This window comes from Lampetra fluviatilis, chromosome 56 (assembly GCF_964198595.1).
Source record: "Lampetra fluviatilis chromosome 56, kcLamFluv1.1, whole genome shotgun sequence".
Taxonomy (NCBI): Eukaryota; Metazoa; Chordata; class Hyperoartia; order Petromyzontiformes; family Petromyzontidae; genus Lampetra; species Lampetra fluviatilis.
In genome coordinates this window covers 2289124-2304810 of record NC_136330.1, presented here as the reverse complement: position 1 = coordinate 2304810, position 15687 = coordinate 2289124, and the positions used below count along the sequence as shown (strand labels likewise).

Genomic DNA, 15687 nt, shown 5'->3' with positions numbered 1-15687 from the left:
CAGCGGAGGGCAGCTCAGCCAATTAACTGTTGGACTGTACTAGGACACCCCCCCCCACCGTCACAACCGGCTATAACGCTCCCCTCCACCAACCTGTACAGACCAGCGTGGTGAAGTACGCCGAAACAACCCCTGCGTCCTGCACAACGTGGGGAGGCCTTTGTCGAGCAGAGGGATACAACAAAAATTGGCTGCCCATGGTTCCCGTAAACTCGGTGCCGCCATAGCGCCACTGTGCCACGCGTGCCGTGTCAAATTGGCCAACAGCTGAGCCCACCCCTTTCACTGAGACACCCAGCCTGGGGTTGTTTTTGTTATTTTACCAGATAAGGTCCACGGGGCTATATAGCGCTTTATCAGAAGCTACATGGCTACAAACGATAGCTCAACGAAGTGGCTTACCATGTGTGAAATTATAGCAGCAGTCAAATACTCTAAATGAATGTTTCCAAATGTCTATGGAAAAATCGGAGGACCTGGAGACAAATCCACGCGAGCACGGTGAGAAAGACATGCAACCTCCAAATAGTCGGGATCGAACCCAAGCAATCCTGTTATCCAGGTGAGGTAGCTAACATCTCGCAGCGCCCAACTAAGGTTAAATACGAGCGTGGTGTCAAGCCCCGTGCCTCACGCTCGCCGGCATGCGACAAAACCGCACACCTCGACACAACCGCAGACACAACCGCAGACACACGGCACAGGCAGGGCAAGCCGGGCCCTGCGAACGTTGGCTCAAACTCACCGGCCGGACGCGGCGTTCTGATCGGCCGACTCGAACTCCTGACACGCCATGTCTGAAAACGGGACAGCGGCCGGAAATACGACGTCAGGTAAGTCCGTCGGATCGGCATTCGGGTCGCGTCTCTCGCGCCACCATCGCACGCGGCCAGGTGTGGGGGCGGCGAGTGCCGTCCGTACAAGTTGTCGAGTCCGGCCACACGGTGGTGGTGGTGGTGGCTTTACGCAAATATTCCTTGCCATTAACCATTCCACCCACCCGGCAAGGCTGTCACGTTCACAAGGATATAATTTATACGTGCCGAAGTGTCGATCAAATTCGGACTTGTAAAGGCCCTTCTTCCACCCTCCTCACGTCTCGCGACTGGATTCAACGTCAACGTGCAACGACGCTTCGCTCAAACTGCTCCGAGCTTCACTAGGATGCGATCTCAGGAATCGGGCGATTTCCGTTTCCAGAGCTACCTTGGTTGCCCAGGCGCGTGTGCCGGTGAATAAAGGCTTCTGTAGAATTAAGTCGTGCGAGTGATTTCAACGCCTGTTTCCCCTCCCTCGCTCTCGATATGTACGTATGCACGTTGAACGTACGCTTCGGGAACTGCGAGGTCAACTGCTATGAATGTGCCAGTAGTTCCACAATTTCGGTCGTACGTTTCACACGCTTTGAAGACACGGGTATTCATCATTCCGATTATGACTACGATTTACGGAGAGACCATTTGTACCCGTATTTCTTGTTGACGAGCGGAAAAAAAACGCTCGTGAAACGACGCGGCGTCGGACGTGCTCGGACAAAATGACGCACGCGGTGAGGGTGGAGTGCGGGGGAACAGAATGGGGTGGCGAGGTGAGGGGAGGATCGGGGGTCGTACCGCGCACGAACGGCTGCAGGGCCTTGGGCACGAGGAGGCGCGCACGCTCCATGTTCTCGGGCGAGCACGTCCCCGTCTCCAGGCCGAACGTGAGCCCCATGCGCTTGAGGACCTCCACGTCGTCGTGGATCTCAAATGCGTTGTCAAAGTTGAAGAGGTACTCGAACCTGCACAGACGGACGGACAAATGGGGAGGGAGTGGAGCGAGGGGAGTGGAGGGAGGGAGCCTGGGTGAGACGCGTGCCCCAACACACTCACGCCTAGGCCAGTGCACCCATTCACCCGCCGGACCGACCAACTGACCCGGTCACCTGACCACCAACTCGTCCAGCCGCCTGCTCGGCCATCAGGCACAGCGGCTCACCCACGCGCAGTCCCCCCACCCAACCACGAACCCACGTGCCCACGCACGTGTCCGTTACGTGCACAGCGATTCTCCCCCAGTGAGTCCATGACGGGCAAGCGGGCGGCTGTAGTGGGAATTGCGGCGAGTTGACCGCCAGCGTGAGCACGTGTCGCATGTCTAGGGGACGGCTGTTCCCAGAGCGCCGGCTCCCACGGAGGTCACTCACTTGTCGCTGGAGATGCTGCAGTCGATGACGGTCTTCTTGCTCGTGTTGATGATGATGAACGGCAGGTGGATGGCAGTGTTGTGTGCGGGCCCCCGCTTCGTCACTTTCTCCATCTCCTGGTTCCTCTGCACCAGGTTCTTGAAGGCGATTTGCTACGGGTCACAACAACCAAATTTAACTTACATAAAAAAGCTATCAGTGCATGGATGTATGTTGAACTTCTATTGCACATCATCACCATCACCTCCATCAACATCCCCCACTTCCTCATCATGCAGGTTCCTCAACATCACCACCATCAACATCATCACCTCATCACCACCATCTTCATGTATGGTGAACTTCTTTTGCACCGAACGTAACCAACTGTGCTAATCGGAGGTGCCGATGGAAGGACAACAAACTAAACACAAAACGCAAAAAAATATGATGCTCCTGTCACTTGGGTCACATTTTGTTTAAAAAAATGTAATGGTGATTTTAAGACCACAATACACTTCTTCAGGAAATTCTGACGGTGTTTTGCATAATGCCCAAACGGGCCATGTGCATTTCAAACATTTTCATGCACCGTTCCAGCCTTCACGCAATTATCCTGCCATCGACAGAGGACAAGACTATCCCCGGTCACACCTTGCACCAGGCCTACATGGAATCACCTGCAGGATCAACTCATGCAGCTGGGACTGCTTCTGCTTGATCCTCTCCATCTTCCTCTGCCTCTCCCGCTGCGGAGACAGCAGAAGCAGCACAAACATTACCAACGTACCCACATGAACGTCATCAACGCACCCGCACGAACGCTACCAACGTACGGCACAACGCCGGCTATTTGAGGCTCCTCACAATCCAGCACCCCGCCCCCCCCGACCACCACATGACGGTTCAATGGAATTGTCACGGTCTGGGATTTCAATTGGATTTAACACCGATGAGTGCCAGATTAACTTATACACTACAAAGATCTCGCCCCACCCTATCCGTGTAGCCCTTAAGAGTCTGTTGGGACAAGTGCAATGAGGGCCCGCACGGCACACGAGGGGGGGTGTGTGGCCACCACCACGCCCGGGCGGCCACGTTTGTTCTCCGCAGTGCTGATGTTTACACACCGCAACAGGTATTCATTTTGAGGCCGAGTCGAGCTAGGGGAGGCCCAGGATCGGTTCAGATAATCGTCATCGATGTTGGCCGTGGGTGGGTTCGTAGCGTGCTCCCCATACTTACGAGCAGTGGGCCACAGACGTAAAACAAGGGGACGAGAAATGAATGCAGAAGTGCTGCAAGAGAGAGATACGAGACAGGAGGCGTATTCAAGACAACCATTCGACTGAAATTAGAAGTATTCAGAAAGTGAGAACGACGGACGAATTTAGAACAGAGATATAAGTGAGATACGAGACACGTATTCGGAAGAGAGAGAGACACCAACTAGTTCTGTGAAACGCCCAGATAATCCAGGGGTGGCGACTCCACAATACCTCTCTCCTTCACAAAACCACGCTCACCCGAAACCTCCGTCTCCTGCCGCGATGCAGCGAGTGACGAGCGTGACCCAGGACCCGATTCTCCTGGCGGCAGCGACGCCGATTGTGTCCACGTACGTACGTCGAAACTTCTCCCGCACCGTTCGCAGCCAACTACGCTAATCGGAGGTGCGTCCACGCACTCGCGCCGGGTTTACCTCCAGGTTTTGGCATTCCTGCGCCGAATTGGTGGGCAGCCCGATCCAGCGAATCTCCTTCTTCTCCTTCGAGATGATGTTCATGGCCATGAGGACGTTCAGGGCGTCGTACACGCGCCTACGGATGTTCTTCTGGTCGTACGTCTGGTCGGGCGGAATCAAAACGCGCGTGACTTACGGCGAGACGCGAATCGCCCTCGTGCGTCCTTCGAGCCGACGATGCGGGTCTCTGCCACCCAGCGACGCGCAGGAACGCAGGCGTCATGAGGCACTTGCCTTCAGGACAGCGAGACAGCTAATCGATGGGCACGCTCCAATTTACAAACGGCCTAAACCCGATAATCCACTTCACCGCGGTGACCCGGGGGACTTTCTGCCCAGCATTTCAGAATCTGCTGACCACCTCAAATATAGATTTATTTTTGTATGTAAACAACCGCGGTGAAGACCGGGGGACGTGGAAGGGCGGGGGGTGCTAGCCGTGGACACCAAAATCCCAGAAAGCATCAGCGGCATAGGCGCCTCGCCACGGCATAACCGAAACCACAAGCGCCCGCGTCCGAGCGCGGCGTGCTGAGGCAGCGTTTTGTTGTTTACAAGTTTTTCCTGTCACTACGACACCGCCAGTCGGCACACGCCCGCCGTGCAAATTACGTAACCGCGCACGGAGCGTTCAATGCACGAGGGGTAAAATGTGCGCATGTCGGCACCACGATCATAGCCATTTGCGACCCTGTGAGATAATACACCGCCAGGAGATGGACTATCCCCACGTCGTGTCGATCGTGGGCTTGTTTCGACCATACTTCACCACGTTGGCCGGTATAGATTGGTGAAAATGGGGGAGGGGTGGTGGAGAGGGGTGGGGGGTGGGAACCAGCACCAGTTCAGCATCCACTCGCCACTGATGTTTACCATGACCGGGAATTGAACCCAAGTCGCCGGGTTCAAACGGTAGTATTATAAATTTCGATTTAAAGCTATAAGCACTAGTCCCTCAATATTCATAATTTCATTTATTTACCCACAAAAGCCTCACTGAAGCTCAACAACATTTTGTTTTTCAGTCGGGTTCCTGCATTAGGAATGTTTGGGCCAATTTTAATCGCAAGCGTTTTGGCTTCCGGGATGAAGCCCCGAGTATCCGGAGAAAATCCATAAAAAGGGTGGCGAACCCGAAAAGCTCCACAGAGACAGGTTTAGGAATCCGTTCGCTGTGACCACCATCGAACTGCCCCCCAGCGGGGTTTGTGAGCTTCACAAAGACGCCCGATCCACCAACGCCTTGCTTCTAAAGCAGCAGGCCACCAGCCAGTTCTGGAATGTGACTCATTCAAACACTCATTCTTTCAAAAGTCACCTTTTGCCTCGCGCCTCCGATTAGCACGGTTGGTGAGGTACGACAGCGAAAGAAGTTGACCGTACATACATTCGTACTTTTCTAAAGTCACTGCAATGAACTCAAGACTCGCGTTGAAATTTTTTGTTGTTGTACGTTCAGCGCCCGTGTCACGGGCTCGCCGTGTTTACTGCGATCTAGAAATCACCGTTAGAATCATCACAGTTGTTACAATTATTAACTATTTTTATTTATTTTACCAGGTAAGGCCCACAAATGACAGCACCTCAACAAAGTGGCTTATCATCATGTGAAAATTGACAGCAGCCATAACTCTAAACGCGTGATGTCGATTCTAAATATGGAGTGAAAAACCGGAGGACCCAGAGAAAAATCCACACGACCACAGCAAGAGATGGACACGCAAATCCCAAATATACAGCAGGCGTCAGTGGTCGGGATATAACTCCCGACCCTCCTGTATACCAGGTGAGGGTGCATAGCTCCAATGGCTTCCTATAATAAAAACCGGAGGACCCGGAGACAAATCCAGGGTGGGGTGGGGGGGGTCAGCTGAGTGCTACGAGGACTGGGGGGGGGGGGGGGGGGGGTTGACTCACCCCGGCGGCGGCCGCCAGTCGTGCGCTGCTGGTGATCTCGCCCACGAGCTCGTCGGCCACCTCGTTGTACGACGTCGTGCCCTTCTGCTGCACCTTCTCGCACACCTTCATTGAGAAGTGGCGCAGGCCCTTGCCGTTCTTGTCTCCCTTGCGGCCCTTGCTGCACACGCGCCGAGGGACAGGACGGGTCGTACGAACTATACGTTGGGACTTCTTTCGCGCCGTACGTAGCCAACCGTGCAAATCGGAGGTGCCGGGGTAAGGACAACAAACTAGACACAAGAAGCACTTCTAAAGAAAAGTTTAAATCCAGCTGATTTAAAAGTGCATAGCTCCAGTGGCTTCCTAATATCGAAAGGAAGAGCGTCCCGGATGGTTGCATCATCAACATCACCACCATCACCTCCATCAACATCCCCCACTTCCTCATCATGCATGTACCTCCTTAACATCGCACAATCAAAATCACCACCAACATGCAAGTATGTTGAACTTCTTTCGCACCGTACGTAGCCGACTGTGCTAATCGGGGGGTGCCGGGGAAGGTTAACAAACTAAACACAAAAAGCAGTAAAAAAAAAGTTTTCGATAGCTCCAGTGGCTTCCTCATATCGGAAGAGCGTTCCAGATGTACGCAGAAGCGCACCTGAAAGGGTGCGATGTGGTGACCGTCCCTGTTCGATGGTTAGCTACAAGCCGGTCCCTGACGAGATGAGCAGGGTATTGTGGTTCATTTGTGGCAAGCACTGTGTGTGTAATGGAGTGCGACCTTGTTTGTAATGTTTTCGTTCGGCAACCGGAAGCGAATGCAGCTCAGTGAGCACTGAACGGACATGGTCGGATCTTAAAGTACCCGTCACGACACATGCCATAATCAGGACGGGACGGTGGGGTGGGGGGGGAGGAGATGACGGGCTCGCTCTGATCCATGTACCGTTTGAGATCAAATTTCGTCGGGACAATCGCACGTGAAACGGAGGAAACTAACAGAGCTCCGTACATTCCATCGGGTACGTGCACCCAGCCGATTTCATCGCTCCACCTTCGCGGTGCGACGTATTCTCGAACGCGTTCCCTACTTTGGCTCCCACTCACTCATTAGTCTGGACTGTCGGCCAGCACCCATCGCAGCGGCTCGTCCCGCCTAAACCCCGCTTTGCTTTCCCTGGACGTGAACACGATGACTCTGCCTTGCGCACGCGTTCTTTACTCGGTTCACTTGCGAAGCTTGCGCCTCTCCGCGTACTTTTCGCGCCCAACTCGACGCGTCTACCTATAACGTAGCGCCATCGATTTTAATGAACGAACCAAAACACCGACACACAACCCGCCGAGAACAGTTGCCGATCGGCGGACACCGGGCGTTGACTTAAGACGAAATGCATTCCATATTCGGCGATGGTTCACAAACAACAAGCACATCCATATAATTTGTCCAAAGGTCACCAACCCCAAGGCCCTCTTGTCTCTCCCTCTCTGATGCTCGGAGACTGTCCGGGACGCTGGTAAACGTCATACACGTTTATATTAATAGTCGTATTTCGTTCCGCCGCGCGGGCTCGGGTTTCACTCGAGCTATTCACGAGCACTCAAAATAGCCGATTCAGGTCTTCCACAGCAATGTTGCAATGCAACATTGCTGCCACTGCCAACTTGGCTAGGGGGGAGGGCAAAAAGGCCACGGCAAAAACAGAGATAGAAAAATAAACGCGGCTCTCTCCACGATGCCACGCCGAATAACAAACACGCACGTGGTACGGCCCCGGGTGGCGGCACAGCTCTGGGGTGGGGTGGGGGGGGGGGGCCGGCGGCATCGGCCTTGGGAAGCAAGTGAGCCAGTTACTTTTGAGGGCACGGGTTCGAGCCCCGGGTTCCGGGCGTCCTCTCGGGGAGCCAATGTCCGGCGTTGGGGAGGCGCCGAGACAGCGAATAAATTCCGGCGTCGTCACCGGCGTCGTCGCGTGATCCTCCCCTCCATCACCCTCCCGCCACCCGCCGATTCGGCGCGTCGACAACAATTCGCGCCCGCCTTGCGATTCGAGTCGGGACTTTTCAGTCTCGTGTTCGCCATCTCATTTGTATTGTTTCCTTAACTTTCCGGCTCGCTTATAGAGATGTGTTTGCTGCGCTATCCTTTTTGCAAGTCGCACGGCCGCTTCCTTCAGCGCGAGGCCATCTTGTGGTGACAGATGGGACGATGGTGCGTGCGCATGCCTTGAACTTCTTTCGCAACGTCCAGAGCCAACCGTGCTATTCGGAGGTGTTTTAACTTCATAGGTGCTCAAGAACAGCACTTCTCCCCCAAAAGTCTGTTAAGGCTATCAGGGGGATCTCGGTCTTGGTTAACGGTACAGGAGGATGTAGAGCTGATTGGACTTGCTGATGACTGGTACCAGCAGTGTCAAGATCGGCCTATGTAGGAGGACCATGAAGGACACTACTGGGCAGTTGGGGGCAGCCCCCCCTCCAGCAACAGCGGAGGGCAGAGCAGCGACAGTTACAACAACGAGCGGAGTCAACCCATGGCAGCTGGATCTGTCCTGTGACCGCCTTCCAGTTGTGAGCCTTAGACACTTCACGTGGCCTCTAGTTGCACCTAGCCTGGCACAAGCGTCGCGGTGCCATCGCCTGCCACTTAGCGGCGAGTGACGGTTGTCATCGTCGCTGTTGTTGCGTTCACGTGTGGCCAGGCAAAAGGTTGGTGAAAGTCCGATCTGCCCTCGGTAAGGGAACGGGTTCCACACGCCTGTTGTGGCTTAAGCGCGGGCACACACGAATCTCGAATACAGACGCGTGCGGAGCCGAGCTGGCGGGAGTGGCCCTGCCGGTTTTGCCCTTTGCTTGAGTTTGATTTTCCACTCACGTAACCGCCGACGACGCAACCAGCGCCCGGTGCCAGGGACTCAGCGGCACTGCTCCATTCTTGCGCCCGCCCCATACAGGCAGACAATAGCGAGACGGACGGAACAATGCTTCTGAATAATAAGCAGATTTTTTTTTTGGCCCTTAATAAAAAAGCGCGCGCTTTTCGTCAGCATGGCTGTAACCGTGGAAACGATCTCTGTTCTGTCTTTGAGTGGAAGCTTAAAGAACTTTGGGTGGGGGAGGGGGGCGGGGATGAGAACACTGGCTCTGCTAGCGGGCAGCAAAACCTAACCAAGCGTAGCGGTGATTGAAATGAAGACGCCGGAAAGAATCTGAAGCAGAAGATGCAACGGACGTCAACGGGGAGATGACATGCAGAAGGCTGCCTTGCTACGGCGGTGGTCATGTGAGAAAAGACTGATGGGAGTGGAGCAGGAGGCACGGAGAGAAATGAGAAAGACATCCGCAGCAGTTGGGATACGCAAACGATAATTATTATGATGGTGACGATGATGACAGTGATGATTACTCATCGGAGGAGAGCAGCCGCTGCCAGATGTTTATTGACCCAGTGGCCATACGGGAAGAGGAACCGAGATTCCAGTCGTGTTGAGAACGGCTTTAGCATCAACAAATATCCCTGGATTAGGACAAACATCCATGGCTGTTTACATATTCGTATTTGTTTAGCTTTTTGTCATTTTGGTGAGCCGGGTCGCTCTTGCAAAATGAGACTCATCGCTGGTCTCTTGAGTTCTGGACCTGGTGAAACATAAACTTAACTTAAAAACGATTCGGTAGTTGGTACGACGGCTGACTTGTAACTTAACAGTTTATTAGGTAAATTGACGCTGAAAGTTTCTGCGCGGGTGCCCGAAAAGAACGTGTGCATCGAGTGCACAACTCGCCGACTGCGATAGATCGTGGAAGCCGGACAAAGATAGGCGAAGTAAATCTGACGAGAAGCACGGAGGGGCGCGTGCGTAGAATTGTGTTGAGAGACAGAAAGGGGAGCACGTGTGGATCGGAGGAACAAATGCATATCGGAGACGTCGTCTCAACTGTCGGCGGAGGCAAGCGGGATTGGGCAAAGCACACGGCAAGAAGCGATGGTGGACAGACGCAAGAGGCCGGCTACGGAATGGCGTTTTGACGGTCCTCCAACGGCTGGAAATTCCACATTCCTACGATGGGGGGGGATCAATGCGTACAACAGCACAGCGTCGTCTGTTGACGTGTCGGCAAGTGGTGTTCGTATTGGGGCCCTGTTGTTGCCCTTGGCCGGGGTTTGAACTCACAATCTCCCGGGGTTGGGAGGCCCCGCTGGCGATCCCACACACTGGGCCGTAACGTGGCCAATTTGTATTCATGCAGCACAGAGCGCCGCGCACATAGAGGCCAGATAAATAAATAAAGAGCGATGGCCTCATTCATCTTGCGGTGCGTTGTTCTACGCGTGGCAACAGTTAGCAATCCCACGATTCACCCCCTCCACATCCGGCGATTCAACAAACGGTCTAAAGTTCGATTCAACCATCGATACTTCTCTGGTTCCGTACTTCTCTCGCACCTCCGATTAGCACGGTTGGCTACATACGGTGATAAAGAAGTTCAACACATGTACAAAGTGTTCCACCTGTGAAGTCACTGGCCTATATGGAAGTAAGTAGCAATGTTATCAGCCATGATCTATCCGCTGCTTGACGAAGCCTTCCACACACCGACGGCATCGCCGCGCAGTCCCTCGATGCTGCCAAACTCTCTCAACAAGCAGATGTCATCGCTCCATCTCCACCGTGGCCGCCCCTCTCAGGCGTCTTTCTCTGCTATCGACCGTCGCCGTTGTCTGTACTCACCAGGAACTCTCTCCCATGAGGTCGCGGGAATCTCCGAGCCCGTTGACGCTTTTAAAGCTCGTCTTAAAAGTGATCTCTATACATGCCGCTAAACGTTTAGCCAATTCAGCAAATTGATTTTAGGATTTATTTCATGATTTTAGATTTCTCGGTTTTTAGCTGAATGAGATATTTATTGTCCATGTTGAGTATCTGTCGCTGTGTCTTGTGCAGTCCTTTGAGATCTTTGATGAACGGCGTATTGTAAACATAATTATTATTATCTATCGGCCATCGGCATTCTAGCGACATGTCCTGCCCAAGCCCACTTAACTTTCCTCAAAAGTCAATTTGTAAGAATCAAGGAATCTCTAAATGTCCGATAATTCATGATACCTCGTTTACTAACACTTTGGAAATGCATGCCCCCAAAAATGCAATTTGCTGTTCCGCTGACTGATGCTGAGCGCAGATTTCCAGACAAGGGGGCTTTTTGTTCAGCAAAGGGCCCCAAAGTCACTCACGCAACCAGAGCCGTGTGTTCGATGGGGCTTGGCAGGCCCCGAAGGGCCCATTGGAGCTCAATTATTCAAATATATTGTATTTACACCACATGCCAACACACAACACGCGAATGCACGCATCTACACGCCAAGGGAATAAAAAAAAACGCGTTTCCACTTTGCTTGATCAAGGCGAGTGCTGTTCGTCGCGAGGGACCTATTATTAAAGCCTGGCACGATGCACACAATGTCCATTGCCACATGACCCGGACTTGCACCTGATCTCGCGAGACCTTGGAAGCTTAGAAGCAGGGTTGATGAGCCCGGGTCGTGTGCTCAGACAGGCGGCCAGCATGCACGTCAGGTTGTCATAGGTTGTGTCTGCAGGACTGTGTAATGTGGTGGTCAGCAGAGGGCAGTGTAGTTCAACCCAGTGGTCAGTGTTGCGCTGCCCTTCTGTACCTGCTCGCGTACGCTCCCTTGTCTGACCAGCGAGCGTGGCGGTCAAGTACGGAGAGGAAGCCATGCTTCAGGGGCAAAGGTCGGGGCGGGGGATCAACTACGAATTGCGAAAGCACAAAACCCGCTGGGCAACGCGGGGGCCATGAAAGTAAGGCAACAGATTCTTGAATCTGGAACTTGTTTGCTCCCTGTCGTTTTGTTCTCCAGGCTCTCCCACACATGGCAAACACCCATGAACAGAACTCGCCAAACATTCCAATGGCAGGACCCTCCTGAAGAAGAGTCTTGAGATTCAACGAGGCTTTTTAAATTAAAGGGCAAAGATATTCACTTTTTATTCGATGAGCAAAAATGCTCAACCATCTTAATATATAATTAATGCCATTTACCACCAAAATTGGCCACCCAAAATCTGGCTTTGCATCAAAGCGTTTTTGCTCCGTGCTTCCGTTTGACTAGATAGAACCACTAAGAGAGAACTGGGGCCATCTGTGTCATCTTGCGTGGAACCCAGAGGTGGGGGGGGGGGACTTCAAACTGACCAATAAAAAAATATATAAAATGCTTAGAAAAATGTGGTTGAGCAGTACACGGCTGTGTCTGTTTAATCATCGCGTTCAAGCAACACAATAACTACCGTGTTCGCCTCCGGCTTACGGTCATGAAATTGGTACCCGCATGGTGCGTCGCAACTCTGTGGACGTTCTAACTGTACCGCTATACAACACACTATGCACGAAAAAAGGATTGAGGAAACGTGACTCAACGGACAAATGTAACCGCGGCTTAAAGCGGCAACGATTCCGCACAGGAGGCATTCTGTAAACGTGTTTGACGCGCGCTGTCAAAGTGCGCAGACTCTGACCTCTGCTGGCCACATGGTAACGATGCATCCCTCGCAACTGACCACAGGTTCACAAACGGAGCGTGCATCGGTGGCTGCGATGCTTTGCCTCCCCCTCCTCGCAGTGCAAATTAATCGTTGGAACTCACGATTTGGCCAACGATTGGGTTGATTTTTTTCCTTACACACTTCGGTGAACGACGCAGCCTCTAGTGGCTGTTGTTACTCTGGGTCCTCCAGTTTTGTCCCACGCGGTTTTCACAAAGAGTTGGCCAAACCTCCCCTGGGTAAAGGAAGGGCATCACCATTATTATTATCGAATATTCAGCGCAGCTTTAGAATCTCTAATCATGGGTAAACTAAATTATTTGGTGATACTGCAGTGTTTATATGTAGAACTTCTTTCGCACCGTACAGAGCCAACCATGCTAATAGGAGGTGCATTCTCTTTGTTTTTTTTGGTAAAGTCACGTAGTTAAAAAAATAAGTAAATGAAAAAACAACTGAATTAAATCACGACGTTTCGGAGGCAACGCAAGCTTCCGTCTTCATGTGCTGACTCCGAAACGTCGTGATTTAATTCAGTTGTTTTTTCATTTATTTTAATTTTATTATTTAACTACGTGACTTTACCGAAAAAAACAAAGTGTATGAATCCTTGCAGTCACGAAAACTTCAAATCTAGAAGGAGGTGCATTAGCAGTGGTGCACAAACAAAAATAACAAAAAACCCAACACGTCCGTCAACAAGACTGTGGCCTTTAAAGGAAAAAATATTTCCTTGTTGACGTTTCGGACAATGGCCCTTCTTCAGAGCGCATAACAAAGAAGAGACAGAGTGGACAATAAGCGTTGGAGACTGCACTTAACACCATGGGGGGGGGGGGGCCTGATAATTACATTGTAACTAATCGTGGGGAGCTGCCTGAAATGAACCGGATCACCATGAGCAGTGCTGGCAGAGTGCTCCTCCAACACACAGGCCCCAAGGTGACCACCACTCATAGGTGGAGGAGACATCGTGGCGGTGATGTAAACCTGCATCCACCGACGTTGCCGCCTGATAACAACACCCGCCAGGTCGCTGCCGTTCACGACAAACGTGTGCTGTAGGTTTGATCCTTCATTCCGTCTCATCGTCGTCGGTTCTGTTTTAACGTGCTCCAAATGCCAGTGTGCGAAAGCAGGACAATCGACCTTGAGGGCATCATCACCACCATCATCGTAGTCGTCATCATCATCATCAGCAGCACAACCGCCATCATCAGCGTCATAATTGTTATCATTGCCATCCTTCCCTCAAGGTCCCAAGTGTGGAGTGCGTTCATATAGGGGAGGAGGAGTGGGATCATCTGTGCAAAGGAGCTTGATAGCTCATCAGATTTCTCCAGGATAAAGATTTCGATTCCGAGCCAATGAGCTGAGAAGCGGGAACAAATGAGGGTTCATGATGATGGTTATGGGAGCGGATGGTGACAATGACAATTCCGGTTCTCTTGTTAATGTACCTTTCCAAGAGAACTTGAGAGTCGGAGAATGTGGTGGATGTCATGGGAACGGAGGTAGGGGGGGGATGTGCCCAGTGGTGGTGGCGTAGCAGTTAGTGCGCTGCCAACACCAGTGATGATTATCTGAACCAGTCATGGGCCTCCCCAAGGTCGACTAAGCCTCAAATTAATACCTGGTGCGGTGTTTAAACATCGTCACTGGGGAGAAAAAGACGGCCGGGCGTGGTGCTGGCCACCCACCCCCTCGTGTGCCGTTCCGGCCTTCATAGGTGCTACTCGCTAACAGCACTTGCCCCAACAGGTTGTTCAGGCTACACTGGGGAGGGAGGTGGGGGGGATGAGAAGCCCTCCTGCCCGGTGTGGTGAGTGCATTGGGACGAGGATTGTACCCGGACCATGATGGTGGGCTGTCCAGGGGGCGCATCTGCGTGTGCTGCACTTGCTGCCCGTGCTGCCCGTGCTGGTTGCCCATCAGCACAGCGCCAGCCATGGCAGCGTTGCGCTGGGGAGTGCCCAGCAACTGCAGGGGAGGAGAGAGAGAAAGAGAGAGGGGAGAAGTGCCGCACAGCAACGGACGGGCGGATGTCAGCCGTCGCTCTCAGTCGCGCCATCGGACTCAGATGCCGGACGTGTGGCGATCGAGTCAGGTCGACTTTGTTTAGCCAAGTGACCAGGGGAATATTCCCCAATCGCAAGATTAACCCGGGTCATCTAAATGACGGTTCACCCGATTCTCATGACAGCGACGCGCGTGTGGAGGTGTTCGTGAGAATTGGTACGCCAGAATTTGCGCGAATTATATGCGAATTATGGAAGAATGTTACATATGCTGACGTTAGCCTATTAGCAATGTGACGTGCGGAGTGGAAAAACCCACTCTTGTTCCCTACCTCTACAATGCCACATCCATGCTACCCACATTCCCTAACTCGCACTGACCAGCGTGGCGAAGTATGGTCAATAACCCCTTCAACCCGCACGGTGCAGGAAGGCGCTCATGCAGCAGTGGATAAACACGTGTTGAACGTAATTGGTTCACGCGACCCAAGTAAGCCCCGAGAAGCACTACAGCCGATGACAGTGTAAAGAAAATAATTGCTTCTTGAACTAAACCGCGACGAACGGATCGTGAGGTAGGCGAATCGCACTTCAAATATACACTGGGGACATTGTGCAAATCGAAACCGTGCACGATGTCGCACTTGTCCGAGTGAGCACGGGGCACCTTTCACGCGACTTCTGATAGCGGAGCGCAGTTCGAACGTTTTCGTGCACGGAGCGAGAAAGGCTTCCACAGATGACATGGAGGAGCCACGGAGGAACACCGCTCGTGTATGGCCAGTTCTATGTCATGGGGACGGATGAACGGATCTCGGGACGGTGCTCCGAGGGGTACGAAGCTTCTCCGTGGCCCGAGGTTGAAAGCAGTGCGAATAAATGCGGTGGTTGATCGTGAGAGATGGCAGTTCTCTTTTTTGTGGCACCTGTTCCAGCCGGTGGCCATTCCACGTTCTCACGTCACTCCGCTCGTTGTTGTGAGCGTCGCTCATCTGCCCTCAGCTGTTGCTGGAGGGCAACTGCCCCCCAACTGCCGAGTAGTGTCCTTCACGAGCCTCCTCCACAATAGGCTGATCTTAACTCCGATGGTACTAGTCATGGGCAAGTTCGCTCAGCTCCACATCACCCAGGTGTTACAATGGGCGTCATGCCCATTGTGCACGCGCACCATGCGTCGCTTATTCAAACATGCTTCCCTGTTCACGCAAATGCGACCAACCGCCAGCGCGTTTCAACATTCCGAGGCCTTAAGCACAGTGAGTTTGCGCTCTTAGTCAGCGCTACGCT

General features: G+C 52.8%; 1 protein-coding gene across 2 annotated transcripts in view; it reads right to left on the bottom strand.

Moving 5' to 3' along the window:
* LOC144950071 (transcription factor Dp-1-like) overlaps positions 1-15687 on the bottom strand; it is a 43893-nt gene that overhangs the window by 10652 nt on the left and 17554 nt on the right. The window contains exons 5-11 of one of the 2 annotated variants that reach the window (XM_078880077.1): positions 14232-14362; positions 5826-5985; positions 3867-4010; positions 2845-2913; positions 2186-2337; positions 1614-1780; positions 746-797 (exon numbers count right to left, since the gene is read on the bottom strand). In XM_078880077.1, coding sequence (XP_078736203.1) covers positions 746-797; positions 1614-1780; positions 2186-2337; positions 2845-2913; positions 3867-4010; positions 5826-5985; positions 14232-14362 — 875 coding nt within the window. The remainder of the gene's footprint in view (positions 1-745; positions 798-1613; positions 1781-2185; positions 2338-2844; positions 2914-3866; positions 4011-5825; positions 5986-14231; positions 14363-15687) is intronic. The other variant, XM_078880078.1, reaches the window with a different exon arrangement.